This window comes from Poecile atricapillus, chromosome 3 (assembly GCF_030490865.1).
Source record: "Poecile atricapillus isolate bPoeAtr1 chromosome 3, bPoeAtr1.hap1, whole genome shotgun sequence".
In the NCBI taxonomy this organism is placed as follows: domain Eukaryota; kingdom Metazoa; phylum Chordata; class Aves; order Passeriformes; family Paridae; genus Poecile; species Poecile atricapillus.
This window is the reverse complement of record NC_081251.1, coordinates 106,353,208-106,370,472: the sequence shown is the minus strand read 5'-3', so window position 1 is coordinate 106,370,472 and position 17,265 is coordinate 106,353,208. Positions and strand designations below refer to the sequence as shown.

The 17,265-nt window shown below is 42.9% G+C and overlaps 2 protein-coding genes across 12 annotated transcripts in view; one reads left to right on the top strand and one right to left on the bottom strand.

The window, feature by feature from the left end:
- Nucleotides 1-46: 46 nt before the first annotated feature.
- TRMT6 (tRNA methyltransferase 6 non-catalytic subunit) lies at nt 47-12,797 on the top strand. Of its 2 annotated transcripts, XM_058836384.1 has the most exons (11): nt 47-177; nt 1,602-1,729; nt 2,133-2,242; nt 4,387-4,478; nt 4,567-4,650; nt 5,804-5,928; nt 7,170-7,534; nt 7,765-7,850; nt 10,923-11,025; nt 11,108-11,194; nt 12,054-12,797. In XM_058836384.1, exons 1-11 carry the CDS (start codon nt 83-85, stop codon nt 12,225-12,227), a joined length of 1,449 nt encoding a protein of 482 aa, XP_058692367.1. In that variant the 5' UTR covers nt 47-82; the 3' UTR covers nt 12,228-12,797. The 2 variants fall into 2 exon arrangements, with proteins under 2 accessions (XP_058692367.1, XP_058692368.1); XM_058836385.1 differs by lacking the exons at nt 47-177; nt 2,133-2,242 and having other exon boundaries at nt 1,599-1,729.
- A 1,048-nt stretch (nt 12,798-13,845) lies between these two features.
- Nucleotides 13,846-17,265, bottom strand: part of CHGB (chromogranin B) — a 57,430-nt gene continuing 54,010 nt past the window's right edge. For all 10 annotated transcript variants that reach the window (XM_058834167.1, XM_058834168.1, XM_058834171.1 and 7 more), the window contains 2 exons: nt 15,313-17,003; nt 13,846-14,223 (listed from right to left, as the gene is read on the bottom strand). In XM_058834167.1, the coding sequence (XP_058690150.1) occupies nt 14,140-14,223; nt 15,313-17,003 (1,775 nt within the window). In that variant the 3' untranslated portion in view covers nt 13,846-14,139. The remainder of the gene's footprint in view (nt 14,224-15,312; nt 17,004-17,265) is intronic.

Sequence of the window (17,265 nt, the reverse complement as noted above, 5' to 3'; positions counted from 1 at the left end):
CTGCGCAGGCGCGGCCGGCCGGGCCCCGCCCATACGGGCTCGGCGCCTGCGCAGGAGCCCGGCGCGAGCGGCGGCGGCGGCCATGGAGGGCGGCCCGAGCGCGCGCATCCGTGAGGGCGACTGCGCCGTGCTCAAGCGGGACGAGGTCTTCAAGGCCGTGTCGGTGCTGCGCCGCAGGTGAGCGCCGCGCCGGCGGCTCCCGGTGCCGTTCGGCGCCTCGGCCGAGCTTCGTGCCCTCCGCCCCCGCCACCCTCGGTGCGGCTGTGGCGGGCCCCAGCGGAGGGAAGGGGGTCCCGCTGCCGGTCCCTGTCCCGCCGCGCCGGGCAGCAGTAGCGGCCTCGTGAGGCTCGTGTGACAGGCGGCGGGAAAGGTTTTAATGTTGCCTCGGTTCCTATGGCAAAAAAACCCTTAAACCCGGAAGGTCTCCTGGCCGCATTTCTGATAAGACTTTGAAAGAGATTTAAGGGGGTTTTACGTTGTCGGTGTCAAACCGGTGCCGATTGAAGAGGAGCCCGAACAGCGAGTGGTGGCCGTGGCACGCAGTTTCTGTGAGATGCTAATAGGGATTGTTAATTGCCCCGAGCGTGCTCAGCGGCGTCAGTGTGTAGGAGGATGCTGGCACTCCGCTTTGGAGGGGGTGCCATGAAAGGTCTCCCGTTTCTTTCTCCAGGCCAACTGGCATAGCAAGAAAGCGGCCGCAGCCCAGCAGGGAATGCTAAAATCCTTGGACACAGCCTGGGCTCGTCCCCTGGCAGCAGAGAGTTTTGTAGACCAGTGTGTAGATGTCAGTGTCAGGTAACATAGCCAGATATCTGATTTAATAGTATGGAGATTTAAAGGTACTATGCTTGAATGAGACTGGTTTGAAAAGGGTGTAGTTCAGAATTAATGATGAGTATAATTTGCATAATTAGGGCTCATATTGGTAAATTTGGATTTGAACGTGAGTGTGGCATAGATCCTGATACCTGTTCCATTTGCCAGGATTAGTATTTCCAGGGATAGCAAGGCAGCCTTTGTTGGTCAGCCTGAAAGTTAAAGGCTTTGTGGATCCTGGTTTTTGTGAAGAAAGAAAAAATGCACACCTGCCTGGGTGCAATCAAAATTAAAGGGGTGGTAAATTTTTTTTTTTTTTAATTAAACATTTCCAGATTACAAGACACACTTTGCTGTCTGCTTTCTTCATAGTCTTTTGGCAAATGTTATTTCAGAGGAGCTTTACAAAATACAGGACCATGCTCATCTTTTTGCTACTACTCTGTACGACCCAGCTTGGATTTAATACATTTCTGACTTTCTCTGTCAAAAAATGATGCTGGCAAGTGCCATAGCCTTGTTTTATCTGTCATTTGAAAATTCTTTTGAACTGAAAAAAGAAGTTCCTCCTATATGGTCTGTTTAAGTTCTTTGTCCTTTTCCTCACCAGTTTCAGTTTAATGGGGGTTTTGTGGTTAATTTCACTGTTTTTGCTTGTCCTGCTTTTTTGGGGGGATATAGATGAAAATGTCATATATAAAGCTGTAGTTTAGACTCAAATATAGCAGGTTTCAGACACAGCAAAAATAATGCTTTAAGTATTACTCACTTTTCTGTCATTTCAGAAAAATAATTTTTGAGAAGCAGTGGTTCTACCTGGATAATGCCATTGGACATATTTATGGAACTACCTTTGAAGTAACCAGTGGTGGGAACCTCCAGCCAAAGCAAGAGGTGGAAGAGACTACCACAGGTATCCCAGAGGACTGACAGCTGGAAAAAATATTTCAAATTCATTTGTTTCTTTGATGATACCAAAGAAATTGGGAAAGCTTTCTATTAATAATTTGTTAACTTCATGCTACTTATACTTCTTTCTGTCATAAAAGTGCATGGTTTTGTCTCCATCATTGGTTGCATTAGTCATGTAACAAATAATCTTTTTAACGTGGGAGAAAATTTGAACATTAGTCTGGGTGATTTTATTTACATTTCGTTTTACCTCACGTAATACATTTCTGTGCTTATGCTGTACTTTGCAAGGCCATGAAAAATGTGTGTTTAACCACGAGAGATCTGCTTTCCGTGACACAAATTGTGTGTTTCTCCCACTTATTTGGAGCTAGATTTTACAAATCTATATCCTTTTCCTTTAGAAACAAAGGAAGCAGGGACAGATAATCGTAACATAGTTGACGATGGGAAGTCTCAAAAACTGACTCATGATGACATAAAGGCTTTGAAGGACAAGGGTATTAAAGGACAGGTAAAAATCAGGTTTTGGTGTCATTTCTGTGCTACTTTGATGGTTATATTTTAGTTTCTGAAAAAGGATATTCTTTTTATCTGTGCATAGATTTCAGTGCTTTTTCTTTGTTCTTCTGGTCGAGTCATGTTTTTTGGCTTTACAAAAATGCTAAGCCTGTTTTCAGAGAAAACTTTATGTAAGGTTGGCAACTCTGTCAGAGGAAAGAATAAATGGCATCAGAAGTCGTAACAGATAAAAAAGTACAGCTCACATAATCACCATTTGGTTTTCCTTGTGTATAAGGTTCAAAATACTATCTCTGTACTACAGAGGTATTAAAATTGTGCAATAATTAAACTCTCAAAGGTGTAGGAAAAGATTATGGCCAAACAACAAAGTCTTAACATAAAACACTGTATAACGAATGTGCCACCAGCATGCCTGTGGGCAGTGCCTGCCAGACAGGGGTGATGCTGCTGCCTTATTTGTACCTGGAAAACTAAGAGTACTCCCAAGAGATCAGTTCTGTTCTGTTAGAAAGGGGGTTGGTATTTAAGCCTGCACCTTTCATAAAGTAAGGGATCTTTAAGCCATCTTAAATTGTTACTAAAGCATTGCAGCCAGTTCTGTTCTGCAGATGCTGTCAGGCAAAATCCTCTCTTGTCTTTGGTTTACCCTTTCTAATAAACACAGGAAATTGCTTATGCTTACAGCAAGATCATCTCCTGTTTGCATCTTGCTCTTTGGAGCAGTTTTTCTGCTTTTGCCTGCTGGGTCCAAGCAGTTTGGAATGTTTTTTCTGTTTCCATGGTTGTGCTGCTGGTTGTGTTTTCTCTTGGAGAAGAATGTGCTAATTAGGCTGACAGCTTTGATAGTTTTTGTTTTCACTGTCCATGGCAGAAGAGCGCTCTGACTTTCCTGTGTATTCTCAGCATGCCTGTGCAGTGCATCTCCTGTGCTTTTATTAACTCTGCTGTTTGGACTGTAACTGGATATGCATTTTAAGATACATTAGCAGCAATAGATGTTATCCCTCCCTAACTGTCTGTTAAAATCTGAATTCCTGTTTATGAATGGCATGTCTTGGTGATGCAGGATACTTCCCTGTTTTCCCACTGTAAGTTTTATTGGAACATAAAAAAACCCCTACAGAACAACATAAACAACCCAGGCACTGAATTTATTTTTTTCCCTAGAATAAAGCAAAAAAGAAAGAGATTCTGTTTCAAATCATTAATAACACATGTTAAGTGTTTGAAGGAATAAGGGCCTGAAAAGCAGCAAAAGGAAGTGAGGAGTACTTGCACCACTCTATTTTTTTGAGCAGGTTTTTAAAGCACATGTGGAGCTGCAGTGTCCAAATTGAAAATACTTCTTTTTTCACTTGTCACGTCCATGTTTAATAGAACCCATAATTTTAGCAGTTAAGCTACTTGGATCACAGAACCCAAAACAGCAGCTTTTTTGTTCTTGTGTTGGAACAAGGAGACAAGCCCTGAGCAAGGAGAGTCCTGTTGGATTGGTTTTGCTGGAGGTCCTAATGATCCCTCCAGCTGGAATCTGAAAGCATGAGAAAGAGCTGGGTTGGCAAAGGGGGGACATTAGAACAAGGACACCAAAGAAACCAAACCTGGAATTCTGGGAAGACCTGGGAGCTAGAGAAGGAAACAATCAGGAGGAATATTGCAGGAAGTAATAAATGCTAAGGAGTTGGACATTGTGCAAGGAGTTGGTACAGTAGTATGGCAAAATTTGTGAGACTGAAAAAATTATTGGAGTGAGGGAGATGTCTGTTGATTAACCAGAGCAGAGGGGAGGAACTGCATGAAACAGGGAAACAAGATACCCTCAGAGATGCTGGAATCAGAGAGACCCAAAGAGTGAGTTGGTTAAATGAAGTATTACTGAGTAGTTCAGGATAAACATTTTCATTTCTATGATTTTTATGCAAAAGTATGGTTAAATTCCTACACATAGTCAGTGTAATGCCTCACTGGTCCTGTTAACAGAGATTGACTTTGCCATTGGTGTCAGGAGAAATTCATGGTATGCATGCCTCTACTAGAAGGAAATATTTTCAATGCTAGTTTTAAAAAATACTGTCTATGAAATGAATGAGAAATAAATGCTAGCTGTAACAAAAATGAATTCTTTCTTCCAAGGAAATAGTTCAACAGTTAATAGAGAACAGTACAACATTCAGAGACAAAACTGAATTTGCTCAAGATAAATACATAAAGAAGAAGAAAAAAAAGTAAGTGAATTTTAAAATGTGAAAAATACTTGGTAATTCCCTAAACTGTTGAGATTAAAATAAGACCATTACCATGTTTTTTTTACAGATATGAGGCGGTTATTACAATTGTGAAACCATCCACTCGCATCCTTTCAACCATGTATTATGCAAGGGAACCTGGAAAAATTAAGTGAGTTTTCATTTTGTTTCTTTTTCCAAACAATAAGAGAAAGATACTTTAATACTTTTTCAACACCACGCTATACCAAAGTGTATAATACTCACCTCTCCTCTTTTCTTTCCTGTCAACGCAAAGATTGCGATTTAATGAATGATAGTGTGATCCAGAAAATTAATCAATATTGCAGCAAACAGGAGAACTCTTTAGCATGCAGCACCAGAATTTTCCATTTCCCTATCAGCACCACCTTGCTAATTACTCACACAGACAGAAGTTCTTTGATTTTCAAAGGTACCTCTTATCTGCTTTGGCTGGTGGCCAAACATCTGTTTTCTGGCTCAGTAACAAGATAACCAGCCACTTAGCACGGACAAGAATTGTTTTCTTTAACGTGTCAGGGATTCAAAATCCTTCAGTCAGGAGTCTCCAGGGTTTAAAAACGTGTGGGTAAGATTGGGGTGGGAGTCAGAGGGGTCGTGACTACAGAGATCTGGCCTGGTTTGATTTTCACTCACCTAACCTAAGAGATTCATTATAACAGATATTAAAGGTGGACTGATACTTTTTTTAAAATGCAGGAATAGTAGCTCTAAGATGCTGAGATTTAAAATCTTGTTATTTAAGGCTTCTCAAACCTTTCTCTTTACACCATCTCTGTCACTTGGCTGCTTTTTACCATCAAAGATTAGTTGTAATTAGTGTAGCTATCATGGAGTCTGTTCAGTGAGCGCATTGGATTGTGGTCCTGGGTTGTAGATGGTGCTGGCTCCTGCAAAATAGATGAAAACCACTATGGATTCATTATTGGATCAGGAAATGCATCCATACCATTTGTTCTTTACAAAGCTGACATGCCAGAGAAAAAACAAACAAAAGGTTAAAAAAATACTTTCTCTGACTGGCACAGCACAAGATGTCCACTTTGATATGTGCACCCTACTGCATATCCTGCTTTTGCTTTTCCTGGCTGCTTTCTTGTTTAGCTCCCGTTCTAGTTCTTCATTATCAGATGTTTAATTAAAAGTTTCTGTGTGGTGACTCTGAAGGGCAGTGATGCTTTTTCTGCATCTACCTGAAATCCAGTCTTTTTTGGCAGGCTTCTGGGCTAGTAGGCAGTATCTCTAAGCAAACTGATGTTTGTTAAATCACTCTTGTCTTCCAGCCACCTGAGATACGACACCCTGGCTCAGATGCTGACTTTGGGAAACATCCACGCTGGCAACAAGATGATTGTCATGGAAACGTGTGCAGGCCTGGTGCTGGGGGCTGTGATGGAGAGAATGGGGGGTGAGCTACACTCGGTCATGCACACACCAAGGGGCATGGAAATGCACACCTGTGTGACACTGCTGAAAGGCAGCACTCCAAAATGCTTCCTCAGCTATTGAAATCTGGTCTTACCACCTCCAGGATTCAAGGAGAAACTTGTTTTTCCACTGGGGAAAGTTTCTGCATCAGTTTGGTTTATTTTTCAGTACTTAAAAAAAAAGTTAAAAATTGAGAATTAAATCCGATATAATTGTTTCTATAGTTATTTTTTATTAAATTGATAGCCTTGTGTGCAGATCTGTTTTAGTTCCTCTCTTAGTATAATGACATTGAGTTCAGAAAAAGCTATAAAGAGCTTGTATGGAGATTCTTCCCAGACTCCAGGAAGGTGAATGGCAGACACAGTAGTGCCACTGCATTTCTGACAGCACTGGAAATGTTGCTGTTCCTCTTGTTCACTGCACCAGCTTTAGTGTGTGGTGTGCAAAACATTATTTTGAATGTATGTGACAATTCCTTGAGGACATTTTAGGAGAAGTTTTACTCCTGATTTGTATTTCAAGCTCAGTTAATCAGTTTCATTATTCTAAGACACCAGGCAGAGGTGACAGTTACATTCCAGAAGCCAGGAAGTGATGTGATGTGCACACAGATGTGCTGTCCATGTTGTCTTGGAAGCACACAGTGCTCCTACAGATTAGTTTTGTTTCAGCAACTTTTGGCCATAGGGCTACTTCTTGAGTAAATAAGATACAATTTCAGTTAACTATCAGAAAGTTGGTTTTTGTGTGTTTAACATTTCACAGCTCTTCCTTTGGAGCCTGGGTATTGAAGAAATTCTTTGCCTAATTGACACTAATAAAACTTTTGAAATTAACTTTTGGGTTTTATCCAAGTATCTCCATAAATAAGTAACAGAAACTGTAGAAATTTTGTCATTTACCTATTTATTAAATTAACTTTTTCTAGCAATTTGTCACTGCTTATATGTTCTGAGCTAACCCTAAATACGTGTTTATTACACAAATATTCCATGAGTTACCTTGTCCCTTTGCATTTCAGTAGCTGTTGTCCTTTCAAGAAAGGTTTTCTACCTTGAGGCATATTTCCACAGTTTCTTAAATTTGATGGTTTGATTAAAAGCAGGCAATTTACTTCCCTTTCCTTAAATGGACCCTTAATTTAAGCATTTGAGAAAGAATTTTAAAATTGTAAGAATTCTGGCTTTCCAACGTGTTTTGATTCTTTCCCTCCCACAGGCTATGGATCCATCATTCAGATGTACCCAGGAGGGGGGCCTGTTAGAGCTGCCACCAGTTGTTTTGGATTTCCCAAACCTTTTTTTGACAATCTTCATGAATTTCCTCTCAGCAAAGTGGAGAGTCTCCTGTCTGGGACATTCACTACAGAGACTCTGCCTGCAGACCCTGAGGAGAACACGCTGGTGGAAGAGGAAAGCAATGGATTGAGTGAGGAGAAACAGACTTCCCTGCAGGAAACAGAGGAGGAACCTGCTCCTGAAGCACCTATGGAGATCAGTCCAGCAGAAGAGCAAGACACAATGGACATTAATGCTGAAGATGTAGAATTTAAAGAGAACAAAGAAAAAGAAAATAAAGAAAATGTAAGAATATTTATTGTGGCTGTTCAAGTTTCCCAACGTCTGTGGACATAAAATTCTGCTGTCTGAATCAGCCCTGCTGAAATGCAGCTTAGTCAGGTGTTAAAGTGGAGCCCTGGCAGTTGTCTTTTGTCTTACATTAAGATTCAAAAAATGAAAATGCAGTCCAGGCAATAATGATTCAATAATTAATTACCAGTTAAAATGCCAACTGTTTGTTTTGCTGTTCAAAGGTTCGGGAAAAGCAAATAAAACAGTGGGAGAGAAGGAAAAAGCTGAAAGAAGCTGCTGCTTTGCTGAGTGAGAAGAATGCTGATGGGTGAGTCTGCTTAGAGCTGTCACAGTCTGGGAATGGTGTTCTCAATTTAGTGCTCCCACTGAAACACCCCAGACCATGGGGGCAATGGGATGGAGCAGAGAACTGGGGGCACAAGAGGGACTGGTTGAGATTTTTTCTTTAATTTAAATGGCTTGAAATGACCTAAAAGTCAACTCAATAGAAGAAAATAGTAAAAAAAAAAAAATCTATCCAGAGAAAACCAGAATCCAGGTAAAATCTAATTCAAAATGACTGCCAAAAAAATTATGGGATTCTAATTGGCAAAGTAGAACCTGAGGCTTTAAATTCATTAAAGTGGAACTAAATTTGTTGTTCTGGGGTTTCTTTTTGGTTAGTTTGTTTTTAGAAACTAATTTCCTTTTTACACAAAAGGAAAAGTTATGTGGATAAAAACCACATAACTTTATTTTACCTGCTTTAGCCAGGATCAGTTATTCCCTAGAAACAATTTAGCACAAAGATTTAATATCAGACATTTAAAACAAATACAATAAATATATTTCTAGAAATTGAGCTCCAAAATAGTGTAAAAGCATTTGGTGGGTGTGACATTTTCATTGTGTTCTCAGGAAACGCTGAAGTGATTCAAGTTAACCAGGTGACATTTAGTTAATTTAATAACATTCATATTATCTTTTTTCCTTCAAGGGTTATTGGTTCACTGGAAATGAAGCTGTTCTGTTTGGCAAAAAAAATTACTGCACATTTATTGGTTATTTTTAAATGTTTGTGTATAATTTTTGGGTTTTATTACTATGAAATATTTTAACTCATGCTCATTCATATACCTCATGTAGTGTATTTAAGTGGTAGAATTTATAACCATGCAGAACCAGGTCATTCTGTGTTCTCTGAAGCGCTAAAATGGTCAAGGAGGTTTGTAAAAAAGCTCAGCACATCTGTCTGGCAGTGCCTGTGGCTGTGACCATTGAGCTGCCTGAACAGTGGCAGTGTTTGGGCCTGGTTTCACTGCTGTTTGCTGCACCATCACTGTAATTAATGCCTGTAATAATGATCTGGAAAAGGCAAAATTAATATTTGGCTTCACTTGTCACTTCCTTCTGTGTAAAATAGTACATTCAGTTGAGTTTAGTATTTGTCTCCTACTTGTTTTCAATCACTTTTGTCCTCCTTTTGCTCTCTGTAATGCATGAAAGCTGTAACAAATGACATTCCTGAGGGGATGTGTGATTCCTGGATTTAGGAAGGCTCCAGCAGGATGGGGGAAAACAGAATTTATGGTGCCTGAGAGCACTGTCCCAGAGGGCTCAGCCCTGATCCCCTTTCTTGAGTCATCTGCCTTTCATAGCCACTGCTCCTTGAGATCAGGAATTTGGCATGGAATAAGGAAATGCTTCAAATTAGCAACTCTGCACCTGAGTAGAAACAGCCAGGGAAAGTAAGAGTTTGGAGATTTTTTGTAGGAGAGAAACAGGGAAAGGATAGGGAAAAAGATGATTAACATTGGAGGTGGGGAGAAAGACTGGGACTTAGTGGCAAAGTAAAGAAAAGCTGTTCATTAGGTGAAGGTGGGTACCAACTTTAGGAGAAATCTTTAGGTGCTGAATTTAACAGTATTTTATTACTGAATGTAGAAGATACCATTTCAGTTAAATTTCTACCTTTTGTACTGTTGTGTGGTAAAACATTGTTTGTACTGAATCTGTTTGTTCAATTCCTTTTATGTGAGTCAAGGTCTGATGTTGGGTCACTGAGAGGAAGAAGGAAGATACTCATTGGGTCTTTGGTATTCTTCTAATGAAGACTTTAGAGACAGACTATTCCATTTTCCCGGCACTATGGAAGTAGAAATTTGTTCACAGACACACCATGTGTTCAGAATCCGACCATCTCCCTCCCTCTGCCCTTCCCTGCCCTTCCTCTACCTCTTCCTGTTCCCCCCTTACCCGCTGCATCACTTTTGTGCCTGGCCAGGCTCCCTGCTGGCAGCAATCTGTGCTGCCATATGAAAGAGCAGCGTTTGATTTTCCCCAGTCTCTCAGGCCTCACTTCCCTTCCTGGAGTCTGGCAGAGCCCCTGGCAGTGCCAGTGCAGCATTCCAGGCCTTCCAAGGCACGGGATGAGCCTGCCTGGTTCATTATGGAGCAATATTCTTTTGAGGTTTGCATTTGAAGTAAATGGTCTGCAAGGTCATGGCTGGCAAACAACCAAAGTGGGAACAATTGAAAAAGAACTATCTCACCTCCTAATCTCTGTTGTATTTACAAAATTGAGCATCAATTTTTACGTCCCTTTTGCCAGGCAAGTTTAACTCTGCTCAAGTGCGGCACATTCCCCTGGAGAACAAATGTTAATTGATGTGGCATCTCTGTAGTCTCTGTACACTGTGAAGAAGGAGTTTAATTAGCCTGTTCTTTCTGCACAAGCACAACTTAATAACTAATTAACTAATTATCAACCACTTCTTGCAGTGTAGTTCAGCAGTGATTTCTTTGGACTAAAACTGGAGATAGCAGTAAAGAATCTCAACCATCTGTCGATCCCAGTTATAGTGTGATGTTAGGATGGAGAATAAAATATGAAGCCTTTAGGTTGTCAAGGACATGTTTTCTTTTTAAAAGATTTTAGTCACGTCTGTTAAGGGTTTGTTCTCTCTTTAAATATTCTTTTTATATAAAAGTATTAAATAAAGACAACTCAGTCTAAAGAGTCACGACTGAGGTTACATTCTAAGCAACATGTGGCAGTCACAAAACTTAACTTGTATTTGGAAAATGGTCTTGAGGCAGAGCAAGCAACATGAAATTCTTAGATTGTAACAATTATTGTGGAGCCCCGCACAGCTGAAGTGAGCGCTCCTGCAATGCATTTAATATTCTGCACTTTGGGGAACAATGCTTCAGCCTCTCAATTACACCAGTAGGAAGTCATGATTTGTTTTTACATTTGGGGAATTGTCAGAGCAATGAAAATGTGCTGATGAGACACTTCTCAGCTGTAATTGATTGTTGTGCTAAGTAGGAGGAAATGCCACTGGGTGAGTAGGGTTCAGAAGCAGAAAACTAATGTGCGTGAAACTTTATTTTGCAGCTTAATTGTAGCCAGCAAGTTTCATCCCACACCCCTGTTACTTTCTTTATTGGAATTTGTTGCTCCTTCGAGGCCTTTTGTTGTCTACTGCCAATATAAAGAGGTAAATCAGGATGTTACTTCAGCTGTTACAGTTCAAGCCTGGTGCCATTCTGCTGTGTAACCTCCTCTTTGGTTTTTCTAAGCCATTATTAGAGTGTTACACCAAGCTGAGAGAAAGAGGTGGAGTCATCAACCTGAAACTGTCTGAAACCTGGCTACGGAACTACCAGGTAAGGATGGCAGTACAGGGCTGCCAAAACCACGATAATTCTGGGGAGCAAAACATTCCCTGAAAATAGGGGGGAGGTTGGAGTGACTGAAACAATGTGTAAGCTCAGGCATTTGCTCTATCCAAGAGTCGTGGGTATTCTGAAGAGATTTAATGCTTCACTGTAGCGATTTCCAGTGGAAAGACTTTCTTGCATTTTATTAAACATTTACTGAAATATTTGTAGGCAGGGTTAATAATTCCTAGATGTCCACACAAGGTGGGCCTGGCCAGGGCTCCTGTGTCCAGCTGCAGTGAGAACAGCACTGCGGTGTCCTGGACACAAGTAAAAGCTCTGGGAGCTGCAGGGACAGTCGGGACACAGCTGAAGGGACAGTCCTTACAGAAAGGTGTGATGTGGCTGAAAGGGAGGCTCACTGCTGTGTCTGACCCCAAGGGTGGCTGCAGAAACGTGATAGGGACAGAACTGGAAATCACAGAAACCCTTCAGGCTGGTTTGTGCAGCAGCTGTGGTTTCCTGCAGAGTACCTCACTTCTGAGCACATTGTGGCACTTTCATGGGTCTCAGACCTTGGCTTTGTAGTTTTGCTGGCAATGCCATGAAGAAGTAACCAGTGAGGCAGCAGCCTGTGTTATTATGGATTTCTACAATTGGATTCTCCTCTGCAGATACTTTGAAGAGAAATACACTTCCCAAATGGCTGCTTGGTGTTGTGGCTGGGAAAAAATGTACATCCATCCTATCCTGTAAACTGAGATTACACAGCACGATGTGCACACACACAATGGATTTTTACAGGTGCTGGTTGTGGGGTGTGTTTTGGGTGTGTTTTGTTGTTGTTTGTTTGTTTGTTTTAAAGGTTTTGCCGGATCGAAGCCATCCCAAGCTGACCATGAGCGGAGGTGGGGGGTACCTCCTGTCTGGCATCACTGTCATCTTGGAGAAGGGCAAAGCTGATTCCAGTAACTCAGAAGCACTGAAAATGGAGGAGCCATCATCTAAAAGATGCAAACTTCAAGACCTTCCTTGTTAACATTTAGAGAACTGACTTGTGGTTTAGATCTCAGGAGTTTAGTGAAATAACAAGTCCTTTCTGTGCTGTTGGCAGCACAGGGCTGTGCCTGTCGTGCATCTGTCAGAGAAAACAGCAGAACTGCAGGGGCGGGAGGACTGTCCTGCTCCTTAGCAGTTCACATCACCTGAATGTCAAGGAAAACCCTTGGGAGCAAACATCCCACTGAACTCACAGGAACTTGAAGAAGGAGGGAAGATCAAGAGAAGACAAAGCCTCAGTGCAGGCATTCTGTTTGTTTGTAAGCTGGCTTAGCTTTCCATTCTCCCAGGAAGGCATCGGAGGATTCTCCTCAGGATTCCACGTGGTGATCTGCTCCCTCTTTGGACACAGAACTCGGCTCTCTCCAGTAATTTAAAAAAGTAGAATGAACAGCAAAAATCATACATGTTTTTCTCCAAAGGAACAATAAAAAGACAAATCTAATAGTAAAGATGACCCCATGCTTACAGCATGACTCCATGTTTTCCTGAAATATATACAGAGGAGAAAGTGCATGTTCTTAAATTAAAATACTAAATATTTAAACAATGTCACTATTAGTATTGTCTGTCATTTTCCAAGACATTTTCTGAGAGTTGCTGTATGTTTTTAAGATATTACTATTTTGAAAACTGCTGTATGTATATTTATTTATTCTACTGTTGGATCTTTCAGATGTCGGGCTTTTTTTATTATTTTTTTTTAACTTTGCATTTGCCATTTAAATTAAACTACAGGGTATTTTCCCTAAAGAGATTGATGATCTTTTTCATACTTTTCCCTCTTTTTGGAAATAAGAAGGTCCAGCATAGGCTTTAGGAGCTCATAGGGCCAGGAGGGCTTGGCTTCCATTCTGGAACTCCCTCATCAGTGTCTGGACTGACTGGACAGAACCTGGAGCTTTGGGATCAAGTGCTGAGATTTGATAAAGCTGTAAAATTCAGTATTTTGAGAACAGTGATGTTCTTCCAGGGCAGCATTAGCTCAATATAGGGGTTGTATTTCATGGAAAGAAGCAGTTAAAGGTTTCTCTTGGGAGAACAGGTACACTACATCTGGTTTTATCTACCTCTGCTTCTTGTAAACTTCCCAGTGTTGTTTTTCTGCTTTTTGGGAAGTTTCTCTTCTCCTTCTGTGAACAAGCCATAAAAGGAGAGGATGTAGATTCCAGCATCTCTGCATTCTAGATGGCTGCTGATCCTAGATACTGTGACAATAAAAACAACAACATGGGAAAAACATATTTGCATAACAGACCAGTTTGAGAAAGGAACAGTGTTGGAACACATGAGGAGTTAACGTGGATCAAAGCCAAAGTGGTTCCATTTCACCAGCAGTGACACTGACACAGTCTCCACTCTGAATACCACTTTTCAAATGTGCCATAATCCTTGATCAATGCAGTGAAAATAAGTAAGGAAACAAAAAATAAATCATTATTGAGATTTCAGATTCTTTCTTCCCTCTCATGCAAACAAAATGCACACAGATGAGCTCCTTGTAACTTTGAAAAGGTAGTGGTGGAGGACCCCTATTTTGTGCACAATCTACACACCTGATCCAGCTCACCCCATCAGCCACATGAACAAAGAGAAGGTTTGGTCCAAGATCAATGGTTTTTATTATTGCAAACTCAGACAAATATATTCCTGAAGAACACTAACACAATTATCTCCAAAAGCATATTAAAAATACCTGCCCACATGAAAGGTTATATTACTAAAATTCATGCCATTCAGGTCTCAGGAGCATAACAGCAAATTAAAGACACTTTCAGCTGTGTAAATCACTACACGAGAGTGGACAGTGAATAGAATTTCCTGGGTTTAGGGCAAACAACAATCCAGTGGCAGTGAATTTACCACAGAACACGGGCAGCACGAGGACACCTTCAGCCTCTCCTGAGGCTGTTGATCTTCTCTGCTATGTTCTGCAGCTCCAGATCCATGGTGGCCAAGTTTTCCAGCTGCTTTTCCTGTGAAAACAGAGAGCGTTTTACCCATCATTATTAGCACTGGCAAATGTTCTGTTCCATGGAAAGGAGAGGAAAGGCCATTTCTGAGGCAGAGTCTGTCCTGCCCCTTCCCCGTCCCTGAGCAGAGCAGGTGTAAACAGGAGTGCAGCAAATACCTGGGAGATTGGTGAAATTCCCTGCTTTGGATTGAATTGAGGCTGGGGAAAGCATCAAAATTTTAATTCTGAGAGCTGGCTCCAATTACAGCCTCGTCTTTGTAGATTTAAAGCACCATTAGCAGTGGTGGCCTCCTGCCATGTCACAGGTGCAGGTGCTGTCCCTGCGAGGTCCCACAGCAAGCACAGTGTGCAGCAAGGGCAGAGAGCAGCAGCAGCTTTATGCAGCCAATTCTTTACCATGATGACTCGTCACCAGCAATTAACATCTGCATAAATCAGTGCCCAGCCTGCACTGCTCCCAGCACAGCTCTGTGCCGTGCAGAACTGTGACACACACGAGGAGCTCCGGCTGATGGGAGCTAACTGATGGGTGTGGGCTCGGTTTTCCTGGATGCTGGAGCAGAACAGGAAGTCCAACAACAAAAAAAGAGGATTCACTACGTGTGTACTGCACATATGAACTGGACTTACAGGTGCAATGCAGGTTCTGCTCTGCAATTCCAGCTGGGAAGTTCATGGGCAGCTGATTTCCCTCTAAACACCCAACTCACTTTTCAGCTCTGTATTTTAAACAGCCTCACAGCACAAGTGGTGCTTGTCAGCTCCCCCTCTGCTCCTGCTGCAATGGCACCTTTGTTTTGTCAGTTTGTACAGCCTCCAGGGAGAGGCAGGGCCCAAAGAAGAATAAAATCTTTCCCTTCCTGCCTTGCAGCTGATAGGATCTCTGTCTTTATCCCACAAACTGTGCCCTGGGGTAGTTCAGCAAACTCAAAGTTCCACTGTTCAAAGAAAGCAGATTTTTAAATCACTGAAGATCTCTCAAAATGTGACTTAATCTTGTGTTTTTCTGTGTACAGTTTCCCAGCTACCTTGGGAATGGATTTGGAAATGTGCTTCCCCCAGCTTTTCAGAGGAACTGCCGTGCACTTACCTCCTCTTCCGTCAGGGGCCTCTGGCTTCGGCTCCTTCTGTCGTTCCCAGCTACGTGACGTTTCTTCAGGTCTTCTCCAGAGCTGTACAGCTCTGGGAGTTCAGCTGACTTCTTCCTGTAGTTCAGGAGCTGTGCAAGTTGATCCATCTTGTTGTACTGCCTTTCCACACCGTATCCGTTTGTTTTGCCAGGATTCCTCTTCTCGGTGCGCCTTTGGTTCAGAGCACTCTGGATCTGCTTTTCTGACCACCACTCGTAGTCATTGTACTCAGGGAAAAGGCTCTTCTCACTCAGGGTGGGCCTGCCTTCCTCCCTGCCCTCCAGAAGCTGCTCCCCTGCACCGTCCCTTTTGTCCAAGTGCCGGCTTTTCCACCACAGCAGAGGGTAGAAAGGCCTGTAGGATGCTGCAGTTCTCTTCTCTTTCTCTGCAGGGAGATGGCCTCTGTATTCTTCCCTCTCTGCAAATCTTTCCTCCTCTTCATTTTCCACCTGGTCACTGCTGTGATGCTTCTTTTCCACCACCTCCTCCTCCTCCAGGCTGTCCTCAGTGCTGTAGTGCCTCCTGGCCTGCCCCTGGTGCTCCCGAGCATGGGTCTTCTGTGACCCTTCCTCTTCCCTGCTCCGGAGGCGCGGTCTCCCTCCGACACGACGCTGCTTCTCCTTGCTGAGAATCCTGTCCAGCCCCTCCTCGTTTTCATCAGCAAGGTACATCCTCCCCTCGGAACGGCGTGATCCGTCGTGGTGTCTCCTCTCCTCACGCCACTTCTCTTCGCTCTCCTCACTGTGGTGATGCCTCTTGTTTTCCTCTTCCCTGCTCTCCTGGCTCTGCTGCCAGCTGTCCCTGTGCTCCTCACTGCCCTGCCCTGCAGGCCTCTCCTCCTGCAGCTCCTCAGGCCCACGCCTCCCAGCAGAGCCACCCTTCTCCTCAGACTCTTCCTGATGTTTCTGACGGTGCTTCCACTGCTCCCAGAGATTGGCCTCCCCTGGGTGTGATCCCCCCGCTGGTTCCCCCCTCTCACCACCACGGCCCCTCTTCTCTTCATAGGAGTCACCCGCCCTGTGCTTCCCATGATAACCTTTGGGTTTGTAGGGTTCCTTTCTCTCCTCTCTTTCTTCACTCTCCTCAGATTCTTCACGCTCCTGCTGGTGAGAGAAACCACGTTCCTGAGACTCATGGTGGTATTTCTCACTCCTTTCTTCCTCTCCCTCTTCACCTTCCCGAATTTGTTTGTAAGGGCTCTGCACTCCCTCCTCCAGGTGCCAGTGGCCCCTGGGGCTCTGATCATTCCCACCACGGAGCTCATCCATGCTCATGCCCTCGGAGTGGGACTTCTTGGTGAGAACAGCAGCCTCTACATCTTCACAACACTTGCCCTCTTTGCTCTCCTCTTCACTGTGGTAATTCCTCCCCTCCTCTCTCCCAATTTCCTGGTAGTGCTTCTTTTCTTCCGTGTGAAGTGTCTCGTCCTGAGCAGGTGTGTGGTGCCCAGCCTCCTCTTCCTTGCTTTTACCTTCCTCACGAGTGAGTTTCTCCTCATCACCTCCTTCCATGTACGTTTTGGATTCCTCTTCTGCCTGCCTTTGCTCTTTCTCCACGCTCCCAGCAGGATGTTTTTCGGTCTCTGCTGGGTCTTTGGGGTGCCTCACTTCAGGCTGTATGTTTTCACTCCTCTCTCTGTCATCTTTATCACCTACAGTAACAAAAGAAGCATCATGGAGCAATCCAACCCTCCCCTGAAGTGTTATTTCAAAGAGATGACTTGGCTTCCCAAAGCATCATGGAAATTCAGACAGAATTGATTTCTTAATTCCGCTTTTAAAATCATTTGTTTGCTACTATTTTGTATGGCTGCCTGGAAAAGGATTAACTAATTGACTCCACTTAATTAGGCATTTTACAGGTTACCCTGGAATTTCCAGAATAATTTTCTTTCTTTGGCTTTTTTTGTGGTT

What these genes read in the sequence shown, in the direction of transcription:
- TRMT6 (XM_058836384.1), top strand. Translation starts at nt 83, where the DNA reads ATGGAGGGCGGCCCGAGCGCGCGCATCCGTGAGGGCGACTGCGCCGTG. An exon ending in ATAAAGAAGAAGAAAAAAAA is followed by an intron (nt 4,479 to 4,566) that starts GTAAGTGAATTT and finishes TTTTTTTTACAG; the next exon opens with ATATGAGGCGGTTATTACAA. An exon ending in CCTGGCTACGGAACTACCAG is followed by an intron (nt 11,195 to 12,053) that starts GTAAGGATGGCA and finishes TTTGTTTTAAAG; the next exon opens with GTTTTGCCGGATCGAAGCCA.